Source organism: Gekko japonicus, unplaced genomic scaffold, assembly GCF_001447785.1.
Source record: "Gekko japonicus isolate JY-2015 unplaced genomic scaffold, Gekko_japonicus_V1.1 scaffold652, whole genome shotgun sequence".
In the NCBI taxonomy this organism is placed as follows: Eukaryota; Metazoa; Chordata; class Lepidosauria; order Squamata; family Gekkonidae; genus Gekko; species Gekko japonicus.
This window is the reverse complement of record NW_015173143.1, coordinates 863,949-887,777: the sequence shown is the minus strand read 5'-3', so window position 1 is coordinate 887,777 and position 23,829 is coordinate 863,949. Positions and strand designations below refer to the sequence as shown.

At 41.9% G+C, this 23,829-nt stretch overlaps 1 protein-coding gene across 2 annotated transcripts in view; it reads right to left on the bottom strand.

Moving 5' to 3' along the window:
* ZCCHC6 (zinc finger, CCHC domain containing 6) overlaps positions 1 to 23,276 on the bottom strand; it is a 47,251-nt gene extending 23,975 nt beyond the window's left edge. The window contains exons 1-10 of one of the 2 annotated variants that reach the window (XM_015422299.1): positions 23,138 to 23,276; positions 17,333 to 17,848; positions 13,062 to 13,240; positions 11,252 to 11,368; positions 9,653 to 9,830; positions 8,437 to 8,525; positions 7,909 to 7,960; positions 6,932 to 7,001; positions 4,425 to 4,551; positions 2,883 to 3,002 (exon numbers count right to left, since the gene is read on the bottom strand). In XM_015422299.1, coding sequence (XP_015277785.1) covers positions 2,883 to 3,002; positions 4,425 to 4,551; positions 6,932 to 7,001; positions 7,909 to 7,960; positions 8,437 to 8,525; positions 9,653 to 9,830; positions 11,252 to 11,368; positions 13,062 to 13,240; positions 17,333 to 17,828 — 1,428 coding nt within the window. In that variant the 5' untranslated portion in view covers positions 17,829 to 17,848; positions 23,138 to 23,276. Of the gene's footprint in view, positions 1 to 2,882; positions 3,003 to 4,424; positions 4,552 to 6,931; positions 7,002 to 7,908; positions 7,961 to 8,436; positions 8,526 to 9,652; positions 9,831 to 11,251; positions 11,369 to 13,061; positions 13,241 to 17,332; positions 17,849 to 22,810; positions 22,840 to 23,137 lie in introns of those variants that run through there. The other variant, XM_015422300.1, reaches the window with a different exon arrangement.
* Between the last annotated feature and the right edge of the window lie 553 nt (positions 23,277 to 23,829).

Below are 23,829 nucleotides of genomic sequence, written 5' to 3'. Positions count from 1 at the left end.
TTGATTGGCTTTTGCCTCTAACATTCTAAACAGTTTGCTCTTCTGAGGTAAAATGTGTCCAATCTCCAGGTAAAGGCTGGAGATCACTCAGAATTACAACTGCTTTCCAGATGGCAGAGATCAGTTCCCCAGGAGAAAATGGTGGGCTCTGTATCCTTATATGCTGCTGAGGTGGCCCCCATATGACAGCCAATGTGACATAGCAGTCAGGGCTTCAGAGCACGGGAGAGGCTGCAGGTGTATGGGGGGTGGAAAGCTGAAGAGTGAGGGGGAAAGAAAGGTAGGTTGATGATTGGCTGGGAAGGAGATAGGGTTGTAAAATTCGAAGTAAATCATAAATAGTTCTTTTTATGGAATTAGTGATGTACTCTAATCACTCTGATCCTAAAATTCTGGGGACACTAACCAAGGGATAAAGACAAGGGGGATCCCTTTATGGAGTTTTTTCTTTTAAAGAAAGTATTGGCTTCCCAAGAGGTTTACTGTATGCTCAGAGGGAAGTGACATAAGAAGCAAAGGGAGAAGTCTTAAGAGCCATTCTTGTTACTGTTGAAAATGAAGTCAGCTTAAGTTGGTTGTGACTTTACATCACTTAATTATTAAGTGCCACAGGACTTAATCAGTAATACTCTTCTGACCTCTAGTGGTGGCAGTGATTAAAATATTTTGATTCTGATATTAAGAAGGTAAGTATTTCAGTTGTGACCTTGGAGTAAAATAGGAAAGTCTGTAGAGAGCTTTCTAATTCATTTACTAGTATTAGTTACAGTATGGTGAAAGAGTTATTTCTTTACATCATTCATAATTTTCGAAACTTGTGTAACATTTTCCTTCAGTCATCATTTTTCTCTGGGGCAGCCAAATCTAAAACAGTCCCTTTCATTGTGAAAACTATTTATGTGTGACAATTGCCTATTTATAGCTGTCACTTGCTTAACTTCGTAAGACAACTTTTCCTCTAATCCCATGACTGCTGAACTCTTTTTATGAGAAAATAGCAAGGAACTTTCTCCACAATTTTTTGAAAAATCCACGTCATGTCTACTGGGTCACCTAAATCTACATGTTTGTTGATGTTCTATCATGAGTCTATATGGCTGACAAAGCAATGTTCACATTGCAGACAGTTAGGATTTTTTAAAATTAAACAATGATTATTTTTCAATGCTGAAATGGTCTAGCCTCAATTTTTAACTTGTGTCATACCTTATATTTAGAAGGTTGTAATTTTGTGAATACTTAAAATTAATTCATTTAACAAACCATTAATTAGAAATGGGGTGGAGATGGCAAGTCACCCTGTCTCCAAACTTCCACAGCACTTTCACAGCAGTGCTACTGCCACAAAGTTTCTCAAGCAAGTACTTGGATTATCCACAGAATTAGATATGCAGGCCACAGAAGTAGGGATGGGCACAAACCGGTTCACAAACCAAAATTCAGCCTGAACTTGGGCTGGTTCAGAGTTTGCAAACCGATGTTCGGGGAAGGTGTCTTCCTCGAACATTTACTGGACTTGCAACCAGTTCGGCTGTTCAGGGCCAGCCACTTAAACCTGGCAGCCATTTAAACCCGTATATTCCCCCAAGAGCACTGCGATCAGGGAACTTCCACCGCCTGGAAGTCCCAGGCCCCCGAGGAGTGGAGTTGGCCCAAACCAGGGCTAGGGCGTTTTCAGTGGCGGCTCCCACCTGGTGGAATAAGCTCCTGGAGGAGATCTGGGCCCTGCGGGACCTGGTGCAGTTCCGCAGGGCCTGCAAGACGGAGCTCTTCCGCCAGGCCTTTGAGGGGGAGCCGCCACCGCCACTATTCCATCACTGACTTTCCAACCATCTACCTCATATGGTAGGGGTAGATGTCGCCCAACAGAGCTGGGAAACACTTCTCCTGGTGCTCCTGCTATGAAGAACTTGGCCGCCAGTGTAGGACGTCACGTATCTTGGGTTTTTATGTAAATTATCAGAGCACCAAATTTTGTGTAAGATATATTGTTTTATCATGTTGTTTTGCTTGTATGCATACTTTAACTTCGGCATGGCCGTCTGTTAGCCGCCCTGAGCTGAAGATTGGATAGGGCGGGATATAAATCCCAAAAATAAATAAATAAATAAAATAAAACCTAACAGCTGACTGGTGGACTTGCTGAGCTGTTAAGTTGAAATGGCTGAGAACCATTAAACCCTTCAGTTTCACTCCCCTCTTTGAAGTGTGGGGAAGCGAAACCAACGGGTTAAATAGCTGCCAGCCATTTAGACCTAACAACTGACCAGCAGACCTGCCCAGCTGTTAGGTTTCAATGGCTGAAAGCCATTAACCCCTCTGGTTTTGCTCCCCCCCTTCAAAGTGGGGGGAAGCGAAACCAACAGGTTAAATGACTGGCAGCCATGTAACCTTTCCCAGGCGTCCCCCAGTTTCTCTGGCCCTAAATGATCCACGGCCGGGAGAAAGGTGGAATGAAAGTCCCTTCCAGGGCAGTCCCTGTCCCCTTTCTCCCAGTGGCAGCTCACCATGGCCGGAAGAAAGGGGGAACCGAACTCACCAGACTAGCTCAATTCAGGTGGGGCCCTTTTGGGTCAGTTTGAGGACTGCCCTGAACCAAACCACTTTCTTTGGGTTTCTGCCCATCCCTATACACAGGAGTGACAGAAAGTGTCAGAAAATTTCCATACTTTACATAATATCCCTTATTGTATACTCTGGGAAGGAATACATGAGGTACTCATGTAGGAAGATTAATGCATTGTTATGATGAATATTAGCTATTCCCTATTTCCTGATGAAAAAAATTGGCAAGCTAAAAATAGTATATTATCTTGAGTTTATATAAACGTGAATTCAAATTTTATAAACAGTTACACAGCCTTTAAGCAAAACACACATACCCATGATCCTAAATAAACAGGCAGAAAAGGTTCTCTCCTCTGTTGCAGAAAGAAAATGACCATTAACGCAAACACATACGGTGGTAAGCCACCTTCTTCAGGGCGATCTGCACAACATAACTATAAACAGATGGGGAAAAATATTTTAAATGCCTTTGTCAGACAGATGTTCGAAAACAGGTGATATACAAAAACTCTTCAATACTAACACTAACTGAAAGGATGCCTTTGTCAGACAGATGTTCGAAAACAACAGGTGATATTCAAAAGCTCTTCTATACTAACACAAACTGAAAGCTTTATTAGGAAAACTCACAGCCTAATCCTCTTCTGCCTCTTAAACCGCACCAACCCAAACAAAGGACACACCTACAGCTACAATAGTATTCTATATAAGACAAGTACAGCAGAGCTATGGAGCTGCATGTATTCAGACATACCCTTACTACTTAGCTTTAGTGATGCATTGACATGCCAATGATAGGGCTTCATTGACAGCAATGCCAATCCCTTTCACCATATCCTGTGCTCCACTGCAGAACGCAACATTAGTAACACATGAGAACTCGATAGCAACATTTTGATTTTATTGCAACTAAACATGCATAGATTATAATGAAGTCAGATCAACAACTGCACTGATCCGCTAAAGAGAAGGCTAAAGCACTAGAGCATTCATTTACAGAAAAAACATTTCTATTATTTGCACCACAATGCAGTGTTCACTGTACTTTCTTGTACACTCTTAAATTTTTGTGAAGAAACATTGTAGACCAAGTGTGCAAGAAAAATACAGTGGGGTAGAGGGAAAAGAAACAAGCCTCTTTGAAATAGTAGAAGGTGAAAAAACCACAGCCTGGAAAAATCTAGCAAAGTTAAGCTCCTATAGTTACACATAATAGTGCATCACTGTTCTGAAAATGAAAGGGGTGGGAGAATTCCTAGATATCGGGGAAGGGGGGAATGTCTGTGAGCCCAAGCAGCAGCTAATTTCCTAACAAAGGTTAGAAAAATCAGGAAGTACTATGGTTTGAGTCTTGCATACAATTTTCATTTCCATAGCCCTGCAAAAATTATGAAAAATTAAGTAGATGTGTATATATTTTCTTATTTGACAGAGAAATCTAGGTATTTTTTTTAAGACAAGGTCCAGTTGCACCTTAACAAAACTTTTATTCAAGGTGTTGCTGGACTTGAATTTTGTTCTACCACTATAGATCATCACAGTTTTCAAAACAGAGTGCTCCCTGTTTGAATTGAGGGAAATTATCTGTTCCAAAATGTGTAAAGTCTCATGCTTAGCCTCAATCTTGGTTACAGACAGATAGGAGGAATAAGTCTTCACACATCCAAGGTCCTGTTTATATAGAGGGTCAAGAAATATCTACAGCTCTTCAGTACAACTAGAATTGATTAAAGAGCTATTACCTGGAAGAATATACAACAGTTAAAATAACAGATTAAAAAAACTAGTCACACTTACGCTGGAAGAATATACAACAGTTAAAATAACAACAGATTAAAAAAACTAGTCACACTTACTTTCGCCCAGTACCTGAAAGCAACAACAAGGGACACCAGATGAGGTTCTAGTTTTCCTAGAGCAGCCAAGTGATTTGTTGTCAGACAAGCATTTTCATTCCCTGCGCTTACTCTGCAAACAAGTCCACTAAAATTATGAAGACAAAAATGTAAAGATCTTTTTTTAAAACCATAATTTAAAACTGAGGATAGAACTACAGGCAACTGAGGAAGTTGGGGTTTGGACTTCCTCTTTTCTCTCCCTCAGTAATGAGTAACAGAAGTGTGATATGACATTACCATGTACATGATCACATCTCATGTTTTTACCAAGGGGCAGAAAAGGCAAAGCAGTTCAGCAGTATTGATCTATCTCCTATGACATATGATTCTGCCAGTTATACAAAGAATAGTTTGCATTCCTAGCTGTCGTAGGCTTATGGAAGACATCCCCTTCCTAAAAGCCACAGAGTGAAATTTTTCTACTTGCAGCTGAACTAGGCAGTTGAATTAACATTCCATTAAAAACATATCCTGAGGTTCAATGTTGTTCAATGTTGGGAATTATCAAATACAATACCCTCAGAGGGAAATTTTGGGTTTTGCAGATTTAATTGGTTGGGGTGGGTTATTGATTAATTAGTGTCTTTCCCCTCAATTAACTATGGGATTAATTTGATGAAATTGATAGGAAGATTTAGGTTGGTTATTGCCTAAATTGATTGGGGTGGGGTTTTAATATTATTATTGCTAACTTCCAATCAATTCTTAGGTTTAATTAGTAATTTTAAAGTAATAGGATTAACTGCCCACTGGGCGCAATTGATTAATCGACGGTGAGGGAAGTAAGGCCGGATAGCCTGACGTAAATGTACCATTGATTGGATTATTAGCCTTTACTTAATTTTACTGGCTATAAAGGGGAAAACAGAGGAAAAGAAAAAAAGGCAATCATAGACTGTCGGCCTAATTATATGGGCAGTAAAAGAATAACTGAGGATAAACAGATGGGGAGGCAATCACATCTGGATGGGGACTGGATGTCAGGGAAAGAACTTGTTGTTTGGCTTGTTTTTGTAGGAATTACTTGGTGTTGAGGAGTATTAGCTCTTTAGTGGCATTCCAACAGCGGGCCCTGTTCATATGTCAAGCTTGGTTGGCCTGAAGCATTGCGTTGGCACTGCGAAGGCCACCTGTAATGGCGGCGACGGTGCTAGGAATACCAGTGCTCTTGGGGCGGGGGAAGTATAGTGGTGGGAACAGGCAGGAATTCAAGGGAAGGAGGTGAAGAAACAGAGAAGCTTGACCCCCTTCCAGCCTGCATCCCATCCCAAGAGTGACAGGCAGAGGGGCTGGGAATAAGGACCCCCCCTCCGACATTGGTGCTGTGCAACGCCAGATCCATAAATAATAAGACCTCTACCCTTCGGGATTCTTTGCTTGAACAGGGAGCGAATCTGGCGTGCATGACCGAGACCTGGGTGCGAGACGGGGAGATGGAAGCTCTCTCCCAGTTAGCTCCGCCCAGGTTCTCGGTCCTTCACCAATCACGGACTGTGGGGTGGGGGGGAGGAGTGGCGATATTTATCCGGGAGGTTTACTGCATCAGGGCACTCCCACCGATGAAGCTTGAGGGTATTGAGTGCTCAAGACTTGTGTGGGAAGCCGGGGAGAGTTTGGCTACCTGGCTGGTGTACCATCCGCCCAACGCACCAGCCAACAGCCTGCCATCTCTGGTCAAGGCGGTGTAGGGCTGGGCATTGGAGTACCCTAGGCTGATAGTCTTGGGTGACTTCAATGTCCATGCCGATGATGCGGCCTCTGTACCGGCGATGGACCTGGTGTCGTCCATGGTGGCGCTAGGACTCACCCAATTTGTAACGGCCCCCACTCATCAAGCCGGGTATATGCTCGACCTGATCTTCGCGGCGGGGGTTACAGTGGACCGGATCACTGCCTCGGCAGTGCCATGGTCGGATCACCTTGCCCTGAAGGCCCGGGTAAATGTGTCACCCCAACCCTGTTTGGGCGGGGAGCATATTTTGGCTCGCTTGCAGAGCCAAACAGACCCTCAGCAGCTTCAGATGGCTCTGCAGGATCCCATGCCCCCTGGCGGCTTGTTAGATGAGCTTGTCGAGGACTGGCACAGTCAGCTTTCGGCAGCCATCAACGAGACTGCTCCCCGACGCCCTCTGCGTCCTCATTCTAAGCGGGCTCCTTGGTTCACCAGGGAGCTCCGGCTGATGAAACGAGGACTTAGACGGCTAGAGAGACGGTGGTGGCGCGCTTGCTAGTCTATTAAAAAATGCAATTAAAAAATCCCCTCCGGAGGGCCAAAAAAAGAGAGAGAATTAAGAACTGCAGAAGGAGTAACTACCTTAATTCTAAACTAGAAATAATTTAGCCATATAATTATTTTTACATGTAAAGGACTTTGGAGTTACTACTACATAAAGAGTCCTTTTCAGACATGGGAATGTGTAATTTCTATTGCCATATGTTGGAACACCAAGTAAAATTGAAGATACCTTTCTTTTTCTTTGCACACCACCACAGGCACTCTAGCATGGAAATCTGCATCAATATCAATAAAGGATTCTAAGGGAAAAAAGAAAGTCACAATCTTGACATCAAAGATAACTAGTATGTAAAATCTCTCTCGCACATTAAAGGGAAGTCTTCTACTCCCTTGCTCACCTTTCAAAGGTAGATTCATATTAACGTAATTTTCATGTGATATTTAAAGGAATTGATCCTGCAACCTGTCCATCTAAAACTATCATGTGCAGCTTCTCCACAGGATAGGTTTTTGATACATGGAGGTTGTTCCTGTGTTTGCATTCGCACTCAGCTTAGAGGGAACACTGCATGGAGGTTGTTCCTGTGTTTGCATTCACAGGAAAATGTATCTGTTAGAATGCACAGGTATTTGTGCAATTCATATGCTTGTATTGGTGTGCATGCAGGAAACAATTTGCCCTCACCCCAACAGCAGCAAACTGGATGATATTTTGCTCCTTTCTAGCTCTATTGATGCACACTCAATATCACTTCAACGCAGCTTCTTTTAATCCCTGACGCCCGCTAATATGTCCCACTAAGTGGGTTTCCCCCCCAGTATGAATGCATGTTTATAAATGAAATGGAAATTTTAATCCACATTTGTGACCAATTATGGAGCCAGCAGACAGTAGCTATTCCAAATTAATCAAGATAAAGCACAAAGGAGGAATTTTGCATAGACTCCAAAGTGCATTATTCTTCCTATACCAGGCCATAGGCATGCCAGGGACAACCATTCCAGCATTCTCACTCTTGTGGTAATTCTCATGGAACTTTTCCCACTTGCTATGTTCAAAAATAGACTGTTACCTAATCATTAAACACATTCCTTAACATATGCTGACTCTGTAGATCTCTCTGTAGTGCGACTTGCACAGAACTAAATCTCACATGATGTGAGTGACCAAATGGTTAGCTATAGATCAGAATAAATGCACCTTACCACTGTTCTTCAGGCTTTCTTGTACAAGTAAGAGAACATCTGGTTGGGACATCTGTGAAGGACAGTACAAGCTATAGAGTTTTGACATTTCTTAATTCGCAAAGTCTTTATACTTTGCAGAAGTATTTTGAAATACTGACGTAGTGGGTCTTTTTTACATTTAACATGCTAATCAACAAAATACATATATGTTTTTAGTCCTTTTACTGAAGATTTGAGATATAAGAATATTTGAGAATAAAATAATTTCATGTAAAGGGATAACCTAATAATCACATTGAAGAGAGGAATCTTTAGATTTTAGTAGACATCAATAACTATGAACCTAGGAAATGTATGTATGTGTGTTAAACCACCAAACAAAATTTAGTTTTATTTTCTTTAGGAAATGGTTCAGTTTTAGAAGTTTCTCCAGAATATCATCCAATAGTAACATTATGGCAGTTATCAACCATTTTACTTCAAAAAAAATTGTGTAAAGTTGCCCCAATTTATACAATACTTATTAATGAAAATCATCACACTTACACTGGCTGGAAACTGAGTATCGAGATTTACATCAGAATTTTTGAAACCAAATCTGCTACAAGAAGAGCCATACAGTCTTAGAGAACAATCTATAGGTGAAGGGAAATGATACATTTTAATTCAAATTGTAGAAGCAAGAAGCAATCCTATCTCTCTTTATATATAAATCTCTCCTTATATATAAAAGAGTTTTTGTGTGAGACTCTTCCACATGACTCCCCAGGCTTTGGGTCCCTGATCTGTCGCTCAGGAGGGGGCCAATCCCCTGGCCGCATTGCCTCCCTCCCTCCGTCCAGCCCACAGACCTGCTGGACAGCGTCTTGCCCTCATTCTCTAGCGAGCCGCCAAGCGGAATGGACGCTTCGGCGGTTGGACGCCTCCGAGGCCCACCACTTCACCGCCCAGCCTGTGCCCGCGCAGGCCCTGCTGCCCCGTGAAGCGCTCCAGCCTGCTCATTCAGCTGGGAAACACAGCAGCCAGCCGGCAGCCTACGCAGTGAGGCCGGCACAGTAGGGGTAGTGGGGAGAGGAAGGGCGGCGCCTCTGATGCAGCGGCTGGCCGAGCTGCAGGGAGACCTGGGGGCCGCCTCCCGCCAGCCCCACAAAACTTTGCTCCACAACCCCACAACTCCCAGCACCCCATTCACCTCCGGGGTGCAACATGGCTGAGCTCCTCGCCAAGCTCCACTCCGCTCCCGGGTTCGCCTCTGAGCAGGATGGCAGGCAAGGGGCCAGAGCAGCATCCCCTGGCTGCCCTCTCCTCTCCACCGCCGGCAAGCCTCGCACGCCGCACGCAGCCCCCACTGCCCACTGCACTTTCTCTCTGGAGCCACTGAGGTGAGACCACCATGGCTGCAGCGGCGGTGCCAACACCTCCCTGGAGGAAAGGCAGCCAGGGAAGCGCCGGCAAAAACCACGGGGCAGGGAGACGCCGGCCACCGAGGACACTGACGCCGACTTCCACAGGCTCCAAGGCATCGGCCCTTGCACCGGGGTTTTGCTAGAGCTCATTGCATTGACTTTGCAATGTGCCTTGCGGCTAGTGTTCTATATAACACGAGAGTTTTTCCAGTACTGGTACATGAACTACAGGAGGCTTCGCTTCCAAACCCCTTCAATGTTTATTATGGTTCAGGGGAAAAATACACATGGCTGAAACTTGATAAACTCAGATCGAAAAATCTATTTTAAAAATGAAGATTGTCTAACAGATTTACCCGGCAGTTTTTGATGCAATATATTTTCCATTGCAGTTTTAATTCTGAGCCTTTGTTCCAAGTCTTCACTATTTAAACCAAACTCCTGCACTACTTTTTCAATGGCAACACTGATAGCTTGGATTTGCAAAGGTGTTGGTGGAGGGAGGGCTGTCAGCATCTGTTCTTCTTGCTTTTCCTTTGAAGATAAATGCAAGAAAACCTGGATTATTTTCTCAACATTTTCAGCAAATTGTGAAAGTGTAGCCTGGCATAGATTACCTAAAAGCAATAGTTATAACCTACCATATTGTACAGATAGAAATAAAACAAATAAAATACCCAGGAAAAACTGTTGAAATTGTGTACCCCTACAGCTGGAGACAGCAGACTGAATGGGGGAGGGAGACAGGTAGAGCTGGGTATCATCTGCCTATAGATGGTATCAAAAGCCATGGTACTTGAAGTGGTCACCCAAAAGGACAGTGTGATGAGAAAACAGACCCAGCAAACAATGATGAAGAAGCAAACATAGATAGAGCTTCCCCCTGTGCAAACACTAATCAGATGACTAGACATGTAGAAAGATAATTAGCTGTCTGTCAAGCGCGTCAAGCAGGAACTATACCAAGACAGCAAAGAATTCATGGAAGATGAGGATAGAGTAGCCAGGGGACTTTTGGATTTAGCCATAAGGAGATCTTCAGGCCATGGGAGTAAGAAGCATGCTCCAGGGGTCTGAAGAGAAATGGCTAGAAAGGAGATCAAATAGAGGAAGATGATAGGTTAGGGGATAATAACATGCTATTCCTGTAGTAAAAACTGAATAATATCACTAAATTAAAATGCAGAAGTCTATATTATTTTGATTCTAATAAGGCTTTTCACATGGTCTACAAAAAGACTGTCACTAATCTTAGCAAGTTACCCTTTTCACATTCATTTTTTTACCTCTAGTAATATAGATTTCAGAATATGAAAGATTAACACTATGAGCCTGATCACAATGGCTGGGATCCAGTTTCTATCAGTGAAACAAAAGAATTACTGTGGCCATTGACACAGCAGTTTATAATAACCTTTTGTATCATCTTCAGAGAAACCAACACAAAGGTGGTTGAAGAATCAACTACTAAAGGACACGATGCTCAATCCACAGTGGAGCCAATGAACGACAGCACAGAACTGAAGGAAAGCTGAATCCATTCAGTCTTTTGCAAATGCCCTTATTTCTCAGATTTTCAGCCTCGATTCTGGACTGTGAATCTGTGACTGGACAAACAAACTGCCAAAGAAACTAGCCATACATTTTGCCAATTATATCTTTAGTTGCTAACTTTTCCACTCACACTTTATAATTATAATTCAGGCACTTGTACTCTATGTAACTAACAGAATACTGTATATACTACTGGTGAAATATGTTCAGAAACTTCAACAATATGGCAGGATGCAAACATGTGGACATAACTCCTGTTTTACAAGGCTTAATTGGGGTGAAAGTATGTATTACAGAACACTATTGTTAGCTGTTACAATGTCAGTATTTGGAAATAGACAAAATACAGAGATCTTGAATTTTTACCATTGTTGTTATACTTTGACTTGTCATTAGCTCACCTTTATGTTTTTCTTGTGTCTTTTTTCTTTTATATGCTTATGAGCAAATGCCACAGACTCTATCAAAGTATCACATAATCTGCAAGTATATTTGGCTGTTGGGTAGCTTCGAGGTCGCTAAAAAAAACATTATAAGTTATTAACAAAACTTTTGTTAAGAACTGTCACCTGAATGCAGAATTAAGAGGACACTGAATAGCACTGAAACTAGCAGCACAGTTCTACAGGAAACCTACAAAAAGATAATCTTATACTAGCAGTCCAGCAGGTCAGAATCCTATTACCTGAATGCAGAATTAAGAGGACACTGAAGATAATTTAATAGCACTGAAACTAGCAGCACAGTTCTGCAGGAAACCTACAAAAAGATAGTCTTATACTAGCAGTCCAGCAGTTTAGTTGGCTTTATATGTATGTGACCTAGACATTAAAATGTGCATGCATCTATTTGTAGCTATTTTCTATTAATGTTTCATATGATCAAAGGTTGTGCCTCTCAGTCCACACTATGCTTTGTTCTTGCATACTGAAATCGTTTTTGTATATTCTCACCTTCTGCACTGGAAAGTTACCTCCTCCAATATTATGTCTCATAACACTGGTGATGAACTATCAACTACATATTCATATTACTGCTCCTTCAACATTTCACTTATGTTACTAGCTTCAGTGTCAGACGGGAACGTCAACATACTCTAAAAACTATCTGCTCTGAGAGATTTCTCCTTAGAGACTTTTCTCCCTTGACAAGGGATGAGTCTGATCTAAGTAATCAACACTTCAGTCTTGACTTAAACATCTCTGTGGACACAGAACGTTGGTAGCATCTACTATTGGATACTTAGCCATGACCTGGCCAAGTCTTTCTACTTATTTGTTTTGACACGATTTCACACTCTCATTAAGGTGTGCGCGCACTTTGAATCCACTTTGATTTCTCTTTTCCCTTCTGTAAATTTCTAAATTACAAATGGGGGACCTGCGAGAACATATGTGGGGGAATCTCATCCCCCCCCCCAGCTAGTCCTCCTCCCAACATTATCTCAGCATTTTCCCCCAAAGTAGCCCCTGTAGCTTCTCTCCTTCCTTTCCACTTTTCTCAGAAATATCTCCCCCATCTGTAGGTATCCACATTGTGCAGAATTTAGATCTGCACTCTGGGGCCACGTTCACAATTAAAGATACAGATTTTTTTTCTTCATACAAATGTTTCCCTGTAAAATGTATATCTCTTTTCTGTATCAATAAAATCAGCATTATACATTTACATGAAGTACACTGTATAGTGCATAAAATAAATAATATTAAACATCTACTTTGTATATTTAAGCAATATATTGCAAAAGTTTATCTAAACTACTGTTGTACCTTCTGCCCTACTGGCTGTAACTAAGAAACATTATCCTCTTTCAATAATTTTCAAATATATACTCTCCTTGATTTACAAGGCTAAACATGCTCAGTTCTCTTATTCTTGTCTAAAAACCTACTAACATAACTCTTCTCAACTGAGAATATTTAAAGGACAAGGAAAATGAAATTGCTAATGCATGTTCTCCAGTCCAGTTGACATATTCAAGTTTTAATTCAAATTTTTATTTAAAACATTTGTATGCTGATTTTCCATCCAATTTAGGGCCCCTACAGTGGAGAATAATCAAAACAATGTTTAAAACAAAGATTAAAAACATATAAATATTTAAAATAAATAAAATATAAAAATACAAACATATACACACATAATCAGGGAAGAAGGCAGGGAACATCAAAGAAAACAAAAAAGTATGACTGATAGTGCAGAAATAGTTACCTTTCTCAACCTGTAAATAAAGTCTCGCTTCAGTCGTTCTTCAGCTTGCTGCAATCCTAGCAATTCTTTTGCGGTCAGTGTAGACTCATCTATAACTGGTCCATCCATATCATCATCTTGATCATTCTCTTCTTTTCTCATCCTTCTTGATCTTCTTGGCTTCCTATGTTTCTTCATTTCTTTTCAACAGTTAGCAGAACAAAGCTGTATTCAACACCACTGCAGTAACTTACAGAATTTCTTAAAAGCTCAATGTATTCCCGTAATTCCCACTACTGAAAAACCTGGAATACTGAAACTGCAGGTGAAATCTACAATTCTGGTGCAGCCCAACTGAGATACAGCACAGAAGAAGACATAAAAAATTGTCTCCAGAATATAAGCAAGTCGGCACCACAATTGTATACATATCTACTCAGATGTCCACTGTATTTAATGGGGCGTGCTTCTTGCAAGCTAACACTACTTTTATAATGATATTTAGTGTAAAAAAAAGGCCTACTGAATTCAGTTGGGACTTACTCCCTGGGTGAGTGTGCTTAGGTTTGCAACACTAAACTGCCAACATAATTAGCAATATCTTCCTACAAATCCTACACTTCAAGCCCTTTTTGGGGGGTTAGGTAGGCCCTAAGAAGGCAGACTAGTTAAAGTTAGTTTACAAGTCAATAGGAACCAAGTGTTCAAAGTACTTATGGTTCTATTTTTTAATTTCAAAGCCCCAGTTTTTCATTCCACTATTATTTAATTAATTAATTTAATTTATAGCCCATTCTTCCCGAAGCCAGCTCAGAGTGAGTAACATCAAACTGTAAATACAATTTAAAAACCTCCAAAATAGCATACAATTACAATAAATTCAATAAATACAATCAAATACAATGTAAATACAACAATTCTATAAAATTCCAGATGGCATATGGAGGGGCAATGTTCAGACAACTGCAAAGGGGAACCGGGGGGACACAAAGGAAGAGGAAAAGGGAGACAAAAGGGAGGCCAAACTCATTTCCAGTCAGGGCTCCCATACTGCCCTCGACCATAGGCCTGGCAGAACAACTCTGCAGGCCCTGTAGAATTGTACTAAATCCCACAAGTCCTTGAACTCTACTGGAAGAGTGTTCCACAAGGCCAGGGCCAAAAAAGCCCTGGCCCTGGTCGAGGGCAGACGGACACTCTTTGGGCCGGAGACCACCAGTACATTTTGATTACTTGAGCACAGCACTCTATGGGGGATGTACCAGGACAGGCAGTCCCAAAGATATGCTGGTTCTTGATCATTAAGGGCTTTAAAGGTCAGTACCAGAACCTTGAACTTGATCCGGTCAAAAATCTGAAGCCAATATAGCTGATAGAATACCAGTTGGATATGGGCTCTAAAGGGTGTTCCTGTTAGGACCCTCGCAGCTGCATTTTGAACCAGTTGCATTTTCCAGATCAACCTCAAGGGTAGCCCTATGTAGAGCAAGTTACAGTAATCCAATCTAGAGATGACTGTTGAATGGATCACCATTGGTAGGTCAGAGGGCGACAGGTATGGGGCCAACTGTTTGGCCTGGCAGAGATAGTAAAATACCAGCTTAACCACCCTTGTGACCTGGGCCTCCATCAAAAGGGAGGCAGCCAGGATCACTCCCAAATTCTTGACAGACCACCTAGCTGTCAACAGCACCTTGTCAAGGGAGGGAAGATGGCAACCCATCCCAGCTCCCCTCCCCACAGGCCCAGCCACGGGACCTCCATCTTCACTGGATTTAGTTTCAGCCTTACCCCAAACGTCTGTATTATATTTTAATATTGCTCATATCAAACACCTTAAAATAGCCATCAAGCTATTTGTATTTCCAGACTAAATATGCTGTGATCCAGGGGGGAAAAACTGAATTTTTTAAAAACAGCACTTTTTCCCCTAAGCACTTTTTTCAGTTTTTCTGATGGCAAAATTGGAAGATTTGGGGGACCACTAAATGTATTTATTATTTATTACTTTCGATTTATATCCCGCCTTGCCAGTGCAAGCTAGCTCAAGGTGGCGAACTCTGTGAAATATTTTTCTCTTTTAGAATGAGTGAAATTCTCAAAGCAAGGTTTTCACACTCAATATGCATAGCATGATTTTTTCTAAAGGAAAATTTTGGAAGCTCTGAGGAACTACTGTGGAAAAAATCTATGAAATATTTTCTCTTTTTGAGTGAGAAAAACTTTGTATTAAAACACATTTAACTCATTGCAAATGTATACCATGAAGAAATCTAGGGACTTCTTCAAAATTTCCAGTGGTAAAAATATGAAAAGTTCTGGGGAACTATGAACCCTTTTAGAATGAGGGAAATGAAAGACAAGGTTTCATAGGAAAACATAGTATGAAAATCTTTATGTAAGACAAGCTTTAGATAATGACAAGTTGCTACTGTAGACATATATAACATTTTCAGGAAACTGTTTTGCTTTAAATGTAAATAAATTTGGTTAAGATGCTGAGCTGCAGACCAAAAGGTCTGTAGTTTGGCAGTTTGAGACTCTAGTGCCGTATGATGGCGTGAGCTCCTATCTCTGGCCCCAGCTCCTACCAACCTAGCAGTTTGAAAGCAAGAAATTGCAAGTACATAAATAGGTACCGCTTTGGTGGGAAGGAAACAGTGTTCTGTGTGCCTTGGCATTTAGTCATGCCAGCCACATGACCACACAAACGTCTTCGGACAGCGCTGGCTCTTCCACTTGGAAACGGAGATGAGCACTGCCCCCTAGAGTTGGATTTGACTGGCTTTCAAGCATGGGAAACCTTTACCTTTACTAATATGCTTTAATGTGTTTAACGATAATACTTTATTAAAGAGTTCAGTGTTTTCAATGTTAGAAAGTTTAACAATATCTGGTTAGGCTGGTAAACGTATCTATAGTGACTGTATGAGTGTGCTTCTGTCCAAATAACACACTTTCTCTTGGTACAAAACAAATTTTGTAGTAAACATCAACTTTTCTTTTCTACCTTTCAAATGGCAAAACATTGAAAGATACATGTGTTATGGTAGCACAGGGTCCAGCAGTTCACAACTCTTTCTGTGCTTGGGTAATACTTGCAGTTTTTCTTACATACTTTAAAATTCCACAAATATGCCAAATAGTGTAATATGATATGGTAAGTTGTAAATTATGTTTATATTGTCAAAATCAGTAAAGAAAGTTTAAGTTTGATTGGAAGGTATTATTTCAATTTTTTCTAAAACTTCTGTGGGGGGGCATTTTTTCTCAAATGGCTTCAAAATTTCAGGGAATTTTACATCTCTACTCCAACACAAGATAACGTTGTCATTGTATATTTATCACATAGCCAAAAAAATCCATAAAACCCTTAGAATCCAAGTTGTTAGTTAAAAACCAGTTTCTACTTCACAGAAGAGTCCTTAAAGGCTATAGGTACAGTCACATACTCCTGTCACTAGTGCACATTTGAGCTGCTTAGAGGGGAAGTTGAAGATAGGACCAGAAAGCTGTCAGATACCAGTCTATCCAGAGCAATCTATTGTAAATTCTCCTGTGCAAGCCCTAATGACATGAATGGGAGCAATCTAAGAGCACTATAACCATGCTCTTGTTATACATTTACACTGCAGTGCTGCTTACACAGGAGTCTTTCCCTGTGGACTGTACTGTTGGCTATTTGATCTTGGTAGCTGGAATTTTGCACAACATTATGTAAGCTTACAGTGTACTAGACTGATGCCATATCTACAAATCTGAAATAATTTTATTAAAGATGTGTGGGAGTGTATTAAAGATGTGTGGGAGTGGCAGAAAAGCCATGACTGGCTTAATTCACAAATGATACTGCTTTAGCCAATGTAGGGCAAACACCACTTTTGCCACATATATTGCAGGCAACAGGCCTGGGGTGAGCATACAAGCTGCCTTATACAGAATCAGGCCATTGGCCCATCTAGTTCAGTACTGTCCAGCACCTCACGCAGAAGAAACATCTCTCCTAGCATCTACTCCCTGAGATTCTTTTTAAATGCCATGGATTGAACTTCGCATGTTTGGCCGGCAAAACATGGGCTCTACCTCTGAGCCATGGTCAATTTTTCTAGGGTAGTTGTAAGAATAATAGTTTGTACCACAGCATAACCTAATGATAAATATGGCATAAAATCACAATACCCTTAACATTTCCCAGAGATGGAAGACAGAATAGATAAGATACATAAAAGCAACTAAAGAAAGGTATCTCAACAGTTTTACTTTAAAGAGTTATCTCAAAATGTGTACATTACCAGAATTTCCTTTCTTATCTGACACTTCTTCACTTGTAACATCTCTCTGAAGCTGCCGCCGTACATTTCTGCTTCCTAGGTCCTCACAGTCATGAACAGAATTCTTCCTTGGCCTGATAACCACAGGAATCCGTGTTGTAGATTTATACTCTCTCCAACTGTCTAAATTGGTACGATGGTTGTCAGATACCCACTTTTTAATTTGGTCTTTTGGGACATCATTTACCCTCATTCCCTGATTATGACCAGCATTTTTAAAAGCATTTGGACTACTCAGAGCACCCTGTGCTCCCTTCCTGGGACTTGTCCCATAGTGACCCAGTGCTCCCTTCCTTTTCTCAGTTCCCAGGTCCATCTTGTTGCTGTGTCCATTTCCATAATCATCCATTGCTTGGTAATCATGACGTAAAGCACACTTCTGGAAATCCTCTTCATTTACAATTCCCCATTCCTTATTGCGCCTGGCAAAACAAGGTTTTGCAGCCTCTCCCATCATAATAGCTCTTCAATCTTACCCTGCAAGGAAACAGAGAAGAAAAACATTTACCAGATGAGACCAGTGATGCGGAATAGCACCAAGTTAGGCATCGGAATCTGAGGTTCACATTGTCATGCAAGTAGTTGCTTAAGTAGTTGCTTGTGTTGTCCCAGATTAAATACTGAATCTCAGGTAGTTTAGATTTTATAAAGAGCTGTTATGGGTAAGAAAAATGTTACCTGTTGAGACACAGACTTGAATCTCACCTAGATTTCGGGGGGGGGGGGCTTTTGCTAATCCCTCCTCCAGCAAGAGACCTCTGATTCTTTCCTCGCTATTCCAGGGGGTCTCCATCTCCATTTTGGGCTGCCATGGGAATGGGGAATGATTGAGAACTGCCTCCACCCCAACTGAACTCACAGAAATCTACGTGGTATCCAACCATACACATGCAACACAGAAGTCCATTGCTGCACGTCACCAAAAGAATCAATTTCTTTTGAAATATTCCAATTGCTCATGGTAGTTTTACTGATGTCACATAGCATATATGCATAATCAGGGAACAGACACTCCAGCAAGACTACCGACTTTAAAAGCACCTTCAAGAAAAAATGCAACACCCAAGGAGGAAAAAACTGATCTACATAGGTTAACATAGAAAGCAAGGTGAAGCAACCATATACGATTAAAGAATATTGTATATAACATTATATGCCATTCCTCTTAAATTTATGGTAACAGAAGTTGGAGTGGTACCTCTTAATTCCTATGAGTTAGATTATGTAAATTATGGAATTGAGGTTTAATCAACACAATGACATCTGACTAGATTACAGGGGAAAAGACAGTATCTTTTTCTCCAAACAGTATCTTTGGAGAGTTAATTCAAAGCGTACAAAGTGCCAAGTTGAGAGTGGATTTACTGTCAATGAGAGCAGGATGTTACCAGACAGAAGTCTAAATCAGGAATTGTAAAGATATTGCAGGAGAGATCTATTTAGAGAGCAATCTACTGTCTAACAACTGAGATGTTGTGGACACACCTTTATTTGCACCACAAGGAAACAATCACCTGAACTGGTACATAACAGTATCTGTCCATGTGGATGTAACAGTGAGTGCTCCTCTTGGAAGAGTAAAACACTGAGCAAGAGTATCTGTGCCCAAACACCTTCTTGTTCGAGGATTGTTGCTATTCATCCCACATTATTGTCAGAAATGCAAGGATGCTTAGTGGAAGTGACAATCAAAGTATACCAACAACCCTACATCTGTCTGATGAAGATGTGATCTGTGGCGGGAAAGTTGCATGTTGGCCACTGTTCTGGGGAAGCCAGAGCAAACCAAGGCCTGGAAGCACTGCAGGGTCCTCTCAACTTGGAAATGGTCAGTAGTAGCTATGACAAATGTAGGCTCGTCAGCTGCCTCCTCCATACTACCAGCAGTTGGGCTCGAACCCAGCAGTGGTGCTGCATGTACACTCACCAGTTACCTTGTATCATGCCACCAATAGTCAGGTGCTAGCCAAGCCATTAGGGAGAAAGCAACAGGTGAACCTATTTCTGCTTTTGCTGCCACTGGCTATGTCTGAACATCCAGTGCTACCAGAGCCACAAGGCCAGCCAGCCAGGTGCAAGTGGAGGAGTGGGGAATCAAACCCGGTTCTCCCAGATTAGAGTCTGCACACTTAACCACTACACCAAACTGGCTCAGGTGAGGGGAAGGCCTCCCTTTGGGGGGGGGGGCGATCGCTAGACTGGCCCCTGGTCATTCCGAAGGATTCCCTGGGGGGCTTGTTGTGCATCCAGCATGGCAGCCCTCCTCCAGCGGGGGCAGATGATGGGTAAAAAACCCCTCCCCTCTCTTAATTAGATCACCACTAATAAGATTAGTCACTAATCTAATTAGTTGTGATCTAATTTAGTTAAGCTCCCTGCTCCCAGCCTTCCCCCCCCCCAAATTTTTTTCTGACTATGGGGCTGGACCTGCCCAAGGTCACCCAGCAGGCTTCACGTGGAGGAGTGGGAAATCCAACCCAGTTCTCCAGACTACAGTACGCAGCTCTTGACCACTACACTGGCTTTCAAGAGTAGCAAAATAGCCATTCTTCCTTGAAAAGCAATGGTTTTTAGAAATGCAGGTTTTCTGGAAAAATTTGAGTTGGAATTTTTTCTGGAAAACTATCAGTGACCTAGATGCAGCATGATCTGATTTAGCATCTTTCTTTTGACATAATTAGTAAAAATAAAGAAGCAGCCCATAATCACTTCATGTCCCAATAGCATCTGTATCTAAACTGAAATATCTGCTTAGGAAAACAATCAAGCATGGTTTAAATGTTATATTCAAATAAAACTAAAGTTTTATGTTGACATTATTTTATTGGAATAATTGCTGCAAAAACATAGACAGTACAACATGTACTCCCCTAACGTTGTTTAACTTTAAGAGGAACCGTCCCGGCACTGAAAACTGGTAACAAGAAATTTTAACGTAACCAAAGAACTGTGCAAGATATGCTTTGTCCATCTACTTTAAAGAAAGATTTGGGGCACCCTATCAGTATCATCACTGGCATTATCCCTATCAGATTGGTGATTACAGTATCCATTCCACCTTCTGAGAGGAAAAAAAATACAATTTTATCTTTGCTTTTCATTCAACTTGCATATACCAAGCAGGTGAACTTGTAACTTGATTTTTAATTTGGATTATTATATGTATTTATAGTTTTATCTCCCCTCAGCCCAGGTTTCCAAGTCAATAAAACATACATGTACTCTCTCTCACAATCTCTAGGTATAATTACTTCAAATTCCTTAATTACAACTTTGAAACTGCCAGACTTGCCTAACACTGTATTAGCAACGACACCCATTCATCATTATTAACCATATGAAACAATGCAGCTTGAGAAATGTAAAAACTTCCATAGAAAAATAGAGCACTGGAGAATGTTCTTTCCCACATCTCTGCTGGTTTTAATTGTTCATTCATAGTGTAGGGCAGGGGTGTCAAACATGCAGCCTGGGGGTCGGATAAGGCCCCCAGAGGAACTGGCTGTCTCCTGCTTCTTCATACAGTTCTGCTGCTGCGTCATCGTAGCTTGCTTTGCCAGACTCTCCTCCCCCTCCCATGGGGGGGAGGGAATGAGCCAGAGCTTGCTTCGTGGCCAGGCTGCCTCAATCACACAGAAGAGAAAGGCAAGCCTTTCTTCCCTTCCATTGACTGAGGCTCTTCCCCGAAGGGAGAGGGAGAGCTTGCTTTGCTTGACTGCCTCAAGTGCATGAGAGAAATACAAAGCAACTTTAAGACCAACAAAGTTTTATGCAAAGTATGAGCTTTTGTGTGCCTTGCTACGGCTTTTTATGCTGTGGCTCTCCTGGGTGCAACTGGGTTCCCTCCCCCTTTTTACTATATGCATGCCCTCATACTACAATCTTGCTCAGTAGGAAAGCAATGTGAATTATTTAGATGAGGAATAACAAGGCAGTGAGATGGATTAGTCTGAAAGTGTGTGTCCAGACCAAGTTCACCGAGCACATTTCATTTGGGGATTTTGAATTTAGACTTCCCAGACAGTAGGCTGATACTGACCACTGAAGAAGACAATAGTTCTGTAGACAAACACACAGCCCTCAGTCCATGTCATGGTACCTTCTCATGTTCTTGATCAGCCCATGAAGCAATTTATGTACAAAAACTCGCAATGTCCAGCCATTTCATGTTTTCCCCTGGGCCCTAGGCTCAGAATTCTGAGCATGAGATTTCTGTGGTGAATGTCAATAAATCAAAAGTAAGTTTGTAGCTTACAGATACACATGATTACAACAGCGCAGACATTTTGATGCAATAATTCAGAGCAAGAGGTGTTAGTTATCAGACACTGTTAAATAAACAAAATATTGCAGGAGTGCTAACGCTTTAAGCATATTTTTATTTTAAATTTTTAAAAATCTTTCTGTTTGTGTCCTTTATAAAGTTTATATCTCCACTACCTGGCATTACATTTTATGACACACATGGCCCGGCCCAAGGAGGTCTCATTTATGTCAGATCCAGCCCTCATAACAAATGAGTTCGACACCCTTGGTGTAGGCCACAATGCCTGAAAAGGACCAAACAATAGACTTTTAATAGGCACTCACATGTCCATTGTTCATGGGATCCCATTAAATATCTGTGCCACCTGAAGTACATAAACACTCTCAGCAAGAATATGATTCAAAATATATTAAGTGCTGATTTAGTTTTTAAACACATGACCCTAAAAAGGATGATAAAATGTCTTTTTTCTATCTCCCTCATATATAAATATTAACTTCTAGCAGAAAATGTATACACTACTACATTAATTGCATCTACTGGCTTACAAAGCACTTGCATTCTTTGTCTGGAGCAATTTAACACACACCTAAGAACCCTCCCTTAGAGTGAGATACTAAGGCCCAATTAAAACAAGACAGGAAGTCAAAGATTCCTGTACAACTGTATATAGGTTCAGTGCCTTGTTTAAACTACACCATTGTTCACGCAAAACAGCTATGCACACTCAATACACCATCACAGTATCTGCTAGGGTTACAGCCTGGAATGCAAACTGCTTTGCATGGGTATTTCAGAGTTTAAATGAAACCCTGAGCCTCTGTTGAGTCACACGGGAAAACTCTGCCCCAGCAGCGTCACATGTAAATTGGACCGACGAAGCACTACAGAATATCTCTTGTGTCAGCAGTGAATGTTAATGGCGAATAAAACTGGAAAGGGCTTAGGAGTCTTAGGCTATTGCCACAAAGCTAGCGAAGAATCTTGTAGTGTCTAGAACACTAACAAAAGGATCATGGCGAAAGCTTCCGTGAGCTAGAACATCATATTCTCCTCTTCGGCAAATAAGATGCGGAAACGAAAGTCAATACACAGTACCAGGTCAATACACATTAACTATACAGCCCGATTTAAGCAAAAAGCCTTACGTATGAAAACTACGTACTACTTACGTTGGCTACTATGTAAGCATTGTAAGTATCGCTCTTTTCCTCTATAGAGGGGATCGTTGTTACGTCGCCAAACTGAATTGCTCGAAAGGAAGCGAAAAAGGACGCTGCGGAAGTACCGCTCAGGCCCAACCACAAGAGCCCGTGACAGTCGTCTCCAGGGCCGCAGGTACAACTTCTCCCAGCCAGCCCCTATCACCGCCCCACCCGGAGGCAGAAGGCTACACGCTGCCCCCTCCCCAAATGGCAGCCCACAGGGCCGGGGGCATTAGCCGGCACCTCCCACCTACGGCACTTGCGGGGCAGGGGATGAAAGGAGGAGGAACTTACTGGGCAAACAGCGTAACCGCCTTTTGGACCACAGCGTCGGTATTCCCCCTTTTTCCGTTACCACGGCCGCCGCTTTCCTCACGGCCCGTCAGTGGTCTCGCTCCATCGTACCAAAGCGGAAGCCCCCGCCCCGCAAGACTGTCCGAATTCTCTGCCCGCCCCTCCCACCGCCCGGAGCCAGTCGCACAGCCTGACTTCATCCGGCACATTGTGTTTAGCTCACGCGTCACATCGCCATGACGCTCCAGGCACAGGAAGCGCGCGTTCTCTCTCTCTCTCTCTCTCCCTCCCTGCATTGCCCTGGCACTAGATGCAAGACCAGGCTCTCTCTCTCTCTCAAAGTTACTCAGTGTAACAACGCCCTCAAGTAAAACACAAGCCGTCTTCTACGAAACGGCGCGTGAGGGGGTTGGTGCTATTGTTAACATAGCGTTATCAAGGGAAAAAATTGTTTAGCCCTGATACCTGATTGGAACGCTAGTCTGAGCGCTTGAAGGAGTGAGGTAATAAGAGAGTATTTCGAAACATGAACAAGACCCCTTCCCTCACTTAGTAAATCTTCCCACATGCAAATTCCTATTCAGCTGTTCTTGAAGCAGCAGTTTCTCTTAGAGCTCTCTCAGCCCCACCTACCTCACAGGGTGTCTGTTGTGGGGAGGGGAAGGGAAAGGAGTTTGTAAGCTGCTCTGAGA